This window comes from Phocoena phocoena, chromosome 19, assembly GCF_963924675.1.
Source record: "Phocoena phocoena chromosome 19, mPhoPho1.1, whole genome shotgun sequence".
NCBI classification, from domain to species: Eukaryota; Metazoa; Chordata; class Mammalia; order Artiodactyla; family Phocoenidae; genus Phocoena; species Phocoena phocoena.
Window position 1 is genome coordinate 7,815,090 of NC_089237.1, and position 12,475 is coordinate 7,827,564.

General features: G+C 43.0%; 1 protein-coding gene across 1 annotated transcript in view; it reads right to left on the minus strand.

The window, feature by feature from the left end:
* Positions 1 to 433: 433 nt before the first annotated feature.
* PRPSAP1 (phosphoribosyl pyrophosphate synthetase associated protein 1) overlaps positions 434 to 12,475 on the minus strand; it is a 31,053-nt gene continuing 19,011 nt past the window's right edge. The window contains exons 5-10 of the mRNA XM_065896398.1: positions 11,312 to 11,427; positions 10,791 to 10,846; positions 9,930 to 10,075; positions 3,086 to 3,156; positions 2,155 to 2,301; positions 434 to 1,179 (exon numbers count right to left, since the gene is read on the minus strand). Coding sequence (XP_065752470.1) covers positions 1,021 to 1,179; positions 2,155 to 2,301; positions 3,086 to 3,156; positions 9,930 to 10,075; positions 10,791 to 10,846; positions 11,312 to 11,427 — 695 coding nt within the window. The 3' untranslated portion in view covers positions 434 to 1,020. The remainder of the gene's footprint in view (positions 1,180 to 2,154; positions 2,302 to 3,085; positions 3,157 to 9,929; positions 10,076 to 10,790; positions 10,847 to 11,311; positions 11,428 to 12,475) is intronic.

The following is a 12,475-nucleotide window of genomic DNA, read 5'->3' on the forward strand; positions in this document are numbered from 1 at the left end:
TCCTGCCTGTTTCATTCAGTCCTGACTTGGATCAGACTAAAAGGTATAAAAAGTCTACACTACATTTGCGGCAAGGCCTGCCCGACAAATGAGGTATTACCTAGAATCGTGATTATGTAATTTAAAATGGTGGCAGAAAGATCAAGTGGTGCAGTCCTAAGTAATGCAACCAACCTAAGTGTCACCCGTCACACAGGGAAAAGTACGGTTACTTTTTTTTGTTTTTTTTAATCTAGGTTGAAAATATATTATTCAACAAGAATTTAACGTCACGGAACGTGAAGGGAAGGGAATGGAACCTGCAGAGGGAGACTTATGTCCAGGAGCCATGGACCTGGACCACCACCCCGCATTCAAGGCACCAGCTTCTGCAGAGTCTGGACAGAAGGCAGGAGAGTGGGCAGCTCTGCAATGTAGTGAAGACACTAGCAAGACAGAAAATTCTTTTATTTGCAATTTAAGAGCAACTCGGAGATCCAGAGTTAGGATGTGATTCTTTAATCTGATGTCCTCGCTAGGAGTAACACCACAGATGCTTCATTGTTCACTGGCGGCTGGCAAGAAGTTTCTCAAAGAAAAATATGATTCTCTGTAGAAGATGTGCATGAAGTTGACTGGCGAGAGGACAACTGGAATAGCAACAGTGCCGGGTGTTCAGCTGCCCTAACCAAGTTCAACGTTAACACGGACGTTTCCCTGCGGTGGAAACAAACTGAATGAACGTTAGAGAGTTAGGACTTTATCTCCCTTTCACTCCCTTTCAATATCAACAAGATTTTCAGATTCTCTTCAGGAAGGTGTCTAACTTTTTTTTAAGGAACAGGATGCCGACGACAGACAGTTGAGGCCATGGACCCGTGATCTCTGTCTTCCCCTTGACCACCTTAATGCCTCCTACCCACCAAACTTGGCAAGAGAGACCATCTGCCTCCCTTGAAAGGAAATGCTGTGTACATAATTGATGGCACTGCTTTTCACATGTTTTCCTTGGGAGTTCCAGGGCCAAGGCAACCGGGAAAGCTAGTCGTCCACTGTGATGTTTCGGAAAAGGTACGCCATGGACTCCCCGTTGTGGATTCTCCGAATCGCTTCAGAAAGAATCAGACTGATGTCCACAGTCTTAATCTTGGGACACTGCAGCTTCTGGACCTCGTGAGGGACAGTATTCGTCACCACCACCTGGTCGTTGCAGTAATGGAAAAGAAACGCTGTTACTGATGTGTGCGGCCCAACGTGGTCATTCAGAAAAGTTTACCTAACGTGTGGTACCCACAGACCAAGGCTCAAACTATAAAACCTTATTCCACTCAGTACGGTTTTTACAAACTAACCCGACTTTACACAGGGCAAGTACATGATTCAAAACAGAAGCTTAGGATGGTCAGGTCTACGTATGCAGAAATGATAGGGTGAGCCCCAGCACTGCGGGAAACCTTCCTATTATCAAGGAAGAATTCAAGTCTTGAGAGAAACGCTACTATGGTATCAAATCATATTGAAATACAAATTATACTGAAGTACACAGACCAAATCTTTATGAAACAGACATGTATTCCTAACTATACATCTGCCCCAACAGACCACTAGCCACCCAAAGCACGATCTCACAGTCCTCTCGAGAGGGAGTAAGCAATACTGACTGAGGGGCTTCCCTGGTGGCGCAGTGGTTAAGAATCCGCCTGCCAATGCAGGGGACACGGGTTCAAGCCCCGGTCCGGGAAGATGCCACATGCCGCGGAGCAACTCAGCCCACACGTCACAACTGCTGAGCCCACGAGCCACAGCTACTGAAGCCTGCGCGCCCAGAGCCCGTGCTCCACAACAAAGAGAAGCCACGGCAATGAGAAGCCCGCGCGCAGCAACGAAGAGCAGCCCCCGCTCGCTGCAACTAGAGAAAGCCCATGCGCCGGAACGAAGACCCAATGCAGCCAAAAATTAATTAATTAAAATAAAATAGAAAAAAGAAAATTTCAAAAAAATAAAAAACTGAATGAGCCATTTAACTATTCACGGAAAACAGAGCAGCAAATTGTGACTCAACTTCCTTGAATGGGTCGTCCAGGACATCTACCTTACGCAGAAACAACGGCTCTCTGCATATAAAATAAAAAATTAAAGACTTCAACAAAAAAAGAAAAAAAAGAGCAGACAGACCTCGTCGATGGAGGACTCCTCAATCAGACGGGGGGCCTCCGCAGACAGGATGCCGTGAGTGGCCATGACGTAGATCTTATAAGCACCTCTCTCTTTCAGGATCTCCGCAGCAGCAACAAAACTTTCCACATCATCAATGATGTCATCCTGAGAAGAGACCAACCAGTGTTCGTGCTAAGTTCCCTCCATCCCCATCTATAAACACACACCTCCCTGCACTTTGCTTCAGAGGATGTCTAATGGAAAATCAGAGCTATCTGCCTGGGTCAAAGACTGAACGTCCATTTGGAACTGCGTGGCCTCGTAACGTGCATGACTGTCAACAGAAAGAGCAGCAAAGCCTTACAGTCGTACGCGACATTTCGGCCCGAGTTCAGGAGACTGCCAAGACTCCTTTCCCTGTTTCAAATTTCTGATGAATCCCACATAGCCAGTGTCTCATTTACTTTTTCCCAAGAGAACGTTAATAGAGGGGAACAGAGAAATAAAGTGAGCCATTGTAAAGGGCCGATCCTCTGGCCCAGCAGAGGCGTTTAGAGCTGGGAGCACGTGTATCGTGTTAAAGTAACAAAGAACAAGACACACGTTCTTGTTAGTGAGAATGGAACAGCCCACCTTCAGCTCACCTCACTGCCCACGAGCTTAAGGTTGAGTAGGTCAGCTAGTTTGACAGGACACAGACCCCTTCAGACAAAGGTTACTTATGGGATCGAATTTACTTACAGGTACTACTACTGTGCTCCTTTTACACCTGTAGGTTATAATAATCCCGGTTCATCTGTTTAAAAGTTTCTCCTAGTTGTCCTAGGGGAGCCTGGGTAAGAAAGGCTAGATGGGTCCACTTAAATGCATCATCGTCACTGGACACCAATCCTAAGGTGGACACCTACTAAGAGTAATGTCATCTCTGCACAGGAAGACCGTGACCTACCACAATGATCGCAATGCGTCCTCCAACATCTCCGACTACCGTGATCGGTGGCTTCTCCTTGGCCATCATCACTAGCAAAGCAAAACAAATCACAAGACCTCAGTCAGTCACGTGTCACTAGGTAAATGTAGTCATCACACGCCAGTCCCTGGAAGTGGTGGCAGAGGCAGGGCGGGCAACTCAAAGAATGTGCAGATCCCCCTCTACCAACCCGGGCGCTCTCAGAAACAGGTTATCCGGAGCAGCACTGCCCAACAGCAGGGAAGGTGAGCCATAAAAGTAAGGTTACGTTTTCTAGTACCCACATTAGAAAGCAAAAAGAAATAGGTGAAATTAATAGATTTTTATTTTACCCAATATAGCCAATATATTATTGTTTTGACACATAATCTATATGCAAATGTATTAGATGTTTTACTTTTTTTTTTTTCATATTAAGTCGTCATATTTGGTGTGCATTCTCCACACGCAGCGATTCTCAGTTGGGACCAGCCACATTTCAAGGGCTCAGCAGCCCCGAGTGCCTAAGAGCCAGGCCACGCTGGGCGGCTCAGGCCTCAAGTCAGCGGGGGAGCAGAGCAAGAGAGATCTCACCGGCACAAAGGGGCAGCACCGCGATGCCACTCGAAACAGAAATATTCCACTTGTAAAGAGATGTAAATAAATGCCGCTCCGCAGAAAGTAAACAGGGAAAGGCTGCCAGACTGCTAGATAAACAGCCGGCTTTACTTCATTTTCTTCCAAGGCGACCTTACTGGGACAATGTAACCTTATTGTCAGACAGCTACACCACTGACATAATCGGTTTCCTGGAAGTTAGGAAGCTGAAGACAATAACCACAAGTCCATCATCTTTTCCTGATTTAACTGGTCCTTAAAGTAGAGGCTTCTTATCTCACTACAAAATTGATATGTGAAAACGGCCCATCAGTACACAAAGCAAACTACAGGATGCAGAAGGGACATAGGAATTCACCCTGTAAAGGAGGTTAGTAAACTGAGGGCGGGGAAATATTTCAGAAGAACAGGCTAAACATTCTCCTTTTTTTGTAAAGCTTTTTTAAATTCTGAAATAGTTACTAAACTAGTAGTGGGGGAGCGGGAATAGAATAAATTCAGGGTAGGTATATAGTTCAGTAATTATCAGCAAGCAATCCATTTTAGCTGACTTCTATCTACAGGCGCTGTAAACCTGGAAGAACACGTCCCTTTGCGTATACTAGCAAACCAGCTGAGCTGAAATGCAGCACTATTTTACGGGCAAATTTCAGTAGACATTTCCTGATTTCCCATCCTGGAAACAAGGGTAATTTGTTAAACGTGGGCAGTCAAAAAGGCTCTGCGTATACGTATCACCTAGAAGGGGGAGGAAATAAACTACCAACATCAGAAAAGCCTTCCTCAAATTCTGTCTTTAAATTAAACCATGTGCATAGGTGGTTACGTTGACCTACCCGCTTCTTAAAGAGATGTGTCCCCTTTCTTGACCATTTTTCTCTGTAAAAAAACAAAAGACTGGGCTTCCCTGGTGGCGCAGTGGTTGAGAATCCGCCTGCCAATGCAGGGGACACGGGTTCGAGCCCTGGTCCGGGAAGATCCCACATGCCGCGGAGCAACTAAGTCCGTGCGCCACAACTACTGAGCCTGCGCTCTAGAGCCCGTGAGTCACAACTACTGAGCCCACGTGTCACAACTGCTGAAGCCCACATGCCTAGAGCCCGTGCTCCGCAACGAGAGAAGCCACTGCAATGAGAAGCCTGCGCACTGCAACGAAGAGCAGCCCCCGCTCACTGCAACTAGAGAAAACCCACGCGTAGCAACAAAGACCCAACACAGCCAAAAATAAATAAATAATAATAATAACTCATTTACAAAAAAAAAAAAGACTGAAAGCCAGTAACCTTCATCAGACATCAACAGAAATTCAGCTCTAGCTTGATGCATGTCACAGTATTCCTGTTGCCTTTTCTGTAAGCCTCTCCCCAAAACACTTTTGTCAGTTTGAAATGAAAAACAGGCATGGCAAGGATCAAGGCTTAAAAAAAAAGGCTCAGTCCCCGCTCATAACTGCCTTTGGGATCGGCACAAACTGAATACATAATTTGGTGGCTACTAAAAAACGAGACAGACTTCATTATAGCATCAAGAGAATAGGACCTCAGAGGCTTAATATAATGCCCCCAGGGCTTCCCTGGTGGCGCAGTGGTTGAGAGTGCGCCTGCCGATGCAGGGGACGCGGGTTCGTACCCCGGTCCGGGAAGATCCCACATGCCGCGGAGCGGCTGGACCCGTGAGCCATGGCCGCTGAGCCTGCGCGTCCGGAGCCTGTGCTCCGCAACGGGAGAGGCCACAACCGTGAGAGGCCCGCGTACCGCAAAAACAAAAAAAAAACAAAAAAAAAAAACAAAAAAAAAAACGAGACAGACTTCATTATAGCATCAAGAGAATAGGACCTCAGAGGCTTAAAATAATGCCCCCAGGGCTTCCCTGGTGGCGCAGTGGTTGAGAGTCAGCCTGCTGATGCAGGGGACACGGGTTTGTGCCCCAGTCAGGGAAGATCCCACATGCCGCAGAGCGGCTGGGCCTGTGAGCCATGGCCGCTAAGCCTGCGTGTCCGGAGCCTGTGCTCCACAACGGGAGAGGCCACAACAGTGAGAGGCCTGCGTACTGCAAAAAAAAAAAAAAAAAAAAAAAAAAAAGTCAATTTAGCAAATGATTTCCAATGTTCTTATGGAGGAAGCAGGAAATTGTCTTTTGCATTTATAATGGGCATTTTTCAGGTAAAATAGTGCTGCTTTTACAACCATCCTTTAGATTTTACACACACACACACACACACACACACACACACACACACACACTCTTTTACTGTTTTGCCAGAATCAAAAAACCTTCCTCTCCTAAAATAAAGAGTGAAAAGGGACTAAGGGGAATTATTCATTCCTTATCCATTTTGATCTCGGTCTATTTCTAATTCAATGGAATGTCAAACTTTATCAACAGACTGACATTAAAAAGAGATATACGAAATAAAATAAGGTCACCAGTAGAACTAGAACTGAAATCACTTCCAAGCTCATAACGCTATCTACAGGCAAACAAGTCAACACCTATGTGTAACAAATGCTCAAGAGGAGAGGATGTCGGGTTTCACTTTAGTGCTGAAAGCCACACCTTCACCTGTAAAATTAACAAGCCAGGAAAATCAAGGCAGAGCAGGTGCCTCCCTCTCATTTTTGCATTCCAAGCTCTTAAGTGTCACCACTGTGGCAAACACAGAGCACTGTTCTGTGGAACCACTGACACACAATCCTTTCAAGTTCATTAGATTCCTTGCCATCAGGGAGGTATCAATTCTATCTTATAAAAGAGAAACATTCATACAACCTCACTTTTAATAAATTACTTTAAAAAAGGGCTTCTCAACCTTGGCACTATTGACATTCTGGGCTGGATAATTGTTCAGTAGCATCTGTGGCCTCTACTCACTAGATGCCTGTAGCACCCCATGCCCCCCGGCTGAGACAACCAAGAAACGTCTCCAGACACTGCCAAATATGCTCTCGGGAGCAAAAGCCCCCTCGCTTGAGAACTACCGCTGTAAAACAACGGGCTCCAGGGACTTCCCTGGAGGTCCAGTGGTTAGGAATTCACGTGCCGATGCAGGGGGTGTGGGTTCGACCCCTGGTCAGGGAGCTAAGATCCCACATGCCTCCTGGCCAAAAAACCAAAACAGAAAACAGAAGCAATATTGTAACAAATTCAATAAAGACTTTAAAAATGGTCCACATCAAAAATACTTCAAAAAATAAAATTAACTTTAAAAATGGGTTCCAGGAAGATAACATAGTTCTTCTTTCTTAAAACTACACAGACCCCGAGAGTCTGCTTTCCTTTGTCCTTGTTCTAATGTCTTCATCTTCATAACTATTGAATAAACTACTATGACATACTAGAAGCAAAACTGATATATAAACATAAAGCATATTTAATTTGGAAGGTACTGAATACAATTACACATACAAGAAATAACATTTTTTTCAGAATTCCCTTGGCTAAATCTATAAAAGGGGATCATAGAAAATGATCCTATGGAGACTCCCCTGGCATCCCGAATGCCTCAGCCAAAAAAAGTAAAAAAAAAATTAAAGAAAAAGAAAACAATCCTATGGCGATTATAAAAGTTGTAAACATACCAACCATCTGTGAAGGAATGACAACACTGTTACAATAAGTAATAAGGCAACATTCTCAGAAGAGAATCTCACCATATAAAATACTGTGGCAATTTGGCAGTATCTGTCAACTTAACTTCTGACCCAATAATCTGATTTCTTGGTCTTAATCCCGTAAATACATTCGGTCACTTATGAAGGAACGTAAGTCGAGGTTAATCACAGGCAATGACGTACAGTGACTGAGCGTATCCACTCTGGAGCCCAAATCTTGGTTTCTAAACACTACTTCCCACTGAAGGAACTGGGGCTCCGTGGAGAAATGGCTGATCCCAGGGCTAAGAAAGTACGAGATGAACAGGGAACATCTAGCTGTACCAGAAAGTAACAAGGAAGAGTCAACACACGATAGGGACACGTCCAAAGAACATGGGAGGCAGCCTGAAGGAGTCCTCTTTGGCCAAGTCTGAGACAGTTTGAGCGTTAACACAAGTAGTAAGCAATGGTCTATAACGTGCTGAATAAAACAAGATTCCACGAATCCACACTGCTATAAATGACTGAACGGACAGGGAAGAAGGGTAATTAGAAAAACCTCTATTTGACAAAAATCATAGTAATAAGTGATTCAACCCAATATGAGGAAAGAAACAAGCCCCAACGAAAGGATATTCTACAAATAACTGGCCTGCTCTCTTCAGAAGTATCAAGGTCACTGGAGACAAAGAACAGAGGAGTCACTCCTGATTAACTGAGACCAAAGAGAAATGACAACTGGCGCAACGTGTGATCTTACACTGGGTCCTGGGCCCCAAAAAAACTGTTTTCTTTTCCTCTGAAGGACACTGGTGGGACAGCTGGTAAAATGCGGACCAGGTCTGCAGATCAGATAGCAGTATCGTAACGACATTATTTTCCTGAGTCTGATAATCGTACGTGGCTATATTAGACAGTCTGTTTTTAGGAAATATACACAAGTATGTAGCAATAAAGGGGGCATTATGTCTGCAACTCACTCTCAATCGTTCAGAAAAAAAAAAAAGGCATATAAATGTTCAATTTGGGGGCTCTGAGTGAAGAGTAGAGAGGAATTTTGCATTATTCTTTCACCTTTTCTCTAAGTCTGCAGTTAGTTCAAAATAAAAAGCTAAAAAAACAAAGTAGTGTGGATTCTGGAGTCAGCAGCTACATTCCAAACCCTGGCGCCACCAGCCCCGGCCGTGTGTCTCGGTTTCCTCACTGGCAAAATGAGGGATCACAAGAGCACCTATGCGTACTGTTGGGCAAGGACCAAACTCGAAGATCTACTAAAGGGCTTAGAACAGCTCTTGGCACATAATAGGGACTCAACAGATGTTTATTTAATTTTATTTAAAAATTTTTATTTTATTTTTTTGGCTTGTGGGATCTTAGTTCCCCAACCAGGGATCAGACCTGGGTCCACAAAAGTGAGAGCACCGAGTCCTAACCACTGGACCACCAGGGAATTCCCAACAGACGTTTATTACTGTTGGAGCCTTGTTTTTTATACCCAAAGGTTGGGAAAAAAATAAGTGCATCAACAGGGGACTCGTTAAATAAATTATGGCATATCCATAAAACAGTATACTATGAAAGACAGAAATCTGTATGGACTGAGAAGGAGTTATTGAATGAAAAAAGCAAGGGGCAGAGCGATGTATAACATACAACTAACTGTTTGCATGAAAATGAGGGAATTTGCTTGTATTTGCATAAAAGCTCTAAATGGATACACAAGAAACCAACCACATTGGAGATCAGAGTAGCTGCAGGAGAGGGGGGAGGTGGGTGGGTGGAAAGGTTTTTCACCATAAAGGATTTTATACTTTTTGAATTTTGAAATATGTGAATGTATTCCCTGTTCAAGAACTTTAATTATGAAAATCTCAAAAAAAAAAAATGCTGTGACACTAAAAATTTAAAGAGTGTATTACTTGTTTCTCATAATAAAAACCTCCAAAGTTGAAAACAGAGCAGTGGAAATTTTATAGAATGGGGAAAAAAAATTGTAATGTTTATACCTCAGACAGGAGCCTGTCTGAAATAACCTGTCTGTGGTGTAACCATGCTCGTATTTTCCCAGCGTATTAGTCTGTATCTTTCTGAGGCATGGCAAATAGATACAGATTTTAAAAAGAAATACTCTCCTTCCTGTAAAGACCATGATATATCTTCCAGCATAGAATGCTTGTTATTGTCACCCAAAAGTCCACCGAAGTAAATAGCTTCCACTGTTGGATTAAAAATAAATGAGTCAGGTATCAGGTCAAAGGGCTACATCACTAAATTAAGTGCTAAAGTTACCTGATCACCAAAGCCTGATATGTGATCAATGGTTGCTATCTTCCATCTTACCAAAATATAAAAGCTTAAGATTTCACACCACTACACATACAACTCTTTTACTAAAGCTACAATTATTTCACTCTCTGAATGCCAAGTGCTGCCCAGATATGCTCAACTGTCCTTACCTAGTCTACAAAAGTGTGTAACAAAATCTTTGACAAAAGGCAAAAATCAACATAATACCATTCAATTATTTAAAAATACCACAACAGCATCTACAGAGGTATTAACTTCTAGGCATTCATACTATTCGAAACTTTCTTCCATTTACAAATAGAATAAAACCACAGAGCTCATCTTACATGGCAATTCCAGCCCAGGGTGGACAGTCGCGTTCTTGACCATCGGGGGAGAATGACGGCCGTCATCCATGTCCAGCTCTGCACACTGAGCCTCCCCGTGGATCACAGCTAAACCCAGACGCAGCCTCTCTGCGTACGACTGGGCCCTAAGAGGAAGATAACGGGAAAGGGTGAGGTTCATGGGAAGGAAAACCCAAGCGCTGCTTTTTCATCACTTTGTTAACCACAGAATGAAAATATCCCTTAACCTTTTATGGATATGCAAAGGAATTACTTCTACAAATCAGGAAGTGCGGCCCAGGCCGGAATGTAAATGCCTCAAGAGGCACTCGAGATGGGATGTGGGCTGGTATCTGATTCTAGATCATTTTGGTTCTACCCTTTGTCCAACAGTCTCACACTCATCTCCAGGGTTTTTTGGTTTGTTTTGGGTTTTTCCCCTATTTTTTGGCTGTGCCTCAAGGCATGCTGGATCTTAGTTCCCCAACCAGGAATCGAACCCGTGCCCCCTGCAGTGGAAGCGTGGTGTCTTAACCACTGGACTGCCATGGAAGTCCCTCATCTTCAGAAGAACTCTGTTCAAAAAGGTCTCAAAAACCACTGTCTCAAAGGCGCCCACACTCTTCCTGTTTTCCTTTTCCTGAGAACTTGAAGGAAGAACTTCATTTTCTCCCAGGGGAAAAATGAGTAACTCCGAGAAATGCTCGTGTTGTTTGGAAACTAGAGGTAAAGCTGTGGTTTGGGGTATGACGATGATTTGGAGGAAAGCTGGAGCTGACGAGTTTTCACAAGCCGTATTAAGACAGACCTCGGATTCTGAAACACCCAAAAGGGATGTGTATAAATGTCTGGCTTATTTACCTTTTTGCAGCATCAGGAGACTTAGCTACGATGACTGCATTCCTATAATTTGGAATCTAGATTTGGAGGAAAAATAAGAAAATACTGAAAAGGTATCAAAAAAATAACACCTGGGTGCTGGCAATACATTTTTTTCCTCCTATAACAATGATCCACACTAGCAAACAAACAAGCTAGAATTTCATTCACTCATTTTAACATTTTTTAACGCTTATCAATTAGCATCATTGCCAAAGTCTGCTACATGAAGAAGATAAAAAATAAGTAATTCCCCAAACCTTCATTTTAGGAAATATAAGCAAATTGCTAGATACTTAGAAGGAAATCCATTTTTAATTTCTTTAAAAAATACTATCCTCTGTGCCTAAATGCTGACCTTATCTGACTGCCTCAGGCATTAAGACTTAAGGGAGAGATCATTTGATCATTGGATGTGCCTTTCAATACTGAAATCTGGTACCAGAGAAGAACTACATAGGGTCTCCTTTGAGGACAATGGGGTATTTATTGGTGCTCCTCACTTCTTCCTGGATATACTGAAGCAGGAAAGGTGAGGCTCTAAGGTTGTCCACAGGAAAGCTGAAAAAGCCTTGTATTTCCTTTTGATGAAGATCCATAGTGATAATGTGAGTTAAACCTGAAATTTTAAAACAAAAAATTACAAAGTTCACCCCTACAAGTTAACGGCTACAGTGGACACAAACTAGAAGCCCAATGCCTCTTTCCTAACGGAAGACTGAAGGCAGGGGGGTACTGGGAACAAGCATGTTTGTTATAGACCTTATTTGCAATCTTAACAAAACTTAATGAACTAAAGACAATGTTAAGCCTAAAGTAAAGGAGCCTATAACCTTCCACATGGATTAAAACACTAAAACTAAAAAACAGTGCTCTCCCTTACTATAATCACCAGCGTAGGCCTGAACACTGGGAAAAGAAAAATCAGGTAGAAGCAAAAATATAAACATGGGGCTTCCCTGGTGGCGCAGTGGTTGAGAGTCCGCCTGCCGATGCAGGGGACGCGGGTTCGTGCCCCAGTCCGGGAGGATCCCACATGTCGCGGAGCGGCTGGGCCCGTGAGCCACGGCCACTGAGCCTGCGCGTCCGGAGCCTGTGCTCCGCAACGGGAGAGGCCATAACAGTTAGAGGCCCGTGTACTGCAAAAAAAAAAAAAAAAAAAAAAAAAAAAAAATATATATATATATATATATATATATATATATATATATATATATATATATTTAAACATGGAATTAAATACTGGAGCAAAAATAGGCCTTGATTAAAGAATCTAGGAAGAAATGTTAAAGGACTGTGGATTACGGCAGAAGGAATAGGAAAGCAAAAGCCAAGTAATATATATACTAGAAGGAAAGAAATCCGCAGACACAATGATAAGAGTTTGGAAACGTGTATATGTCCGATGAGAATGGGTCAAGTACAGAAAAACAATGAAAACACTCTTATAATCAACAGTGCTAAGCAAGAAAAGGTACACGTACAGAAACATGGCAAATGGCCAAGGTCACTGAAAATTTTCCAGAGCGAAGAATTACTCGTTCTTTCCAAAAACATTACACATTTTTATAGAGAATGGAATTCAAATGTGTTTCTCAGGACTCAGATATATATTTGAGTTTTTAAATAAACATGAGGCAAATAAAATCCCATTAATTGTAAAGCGC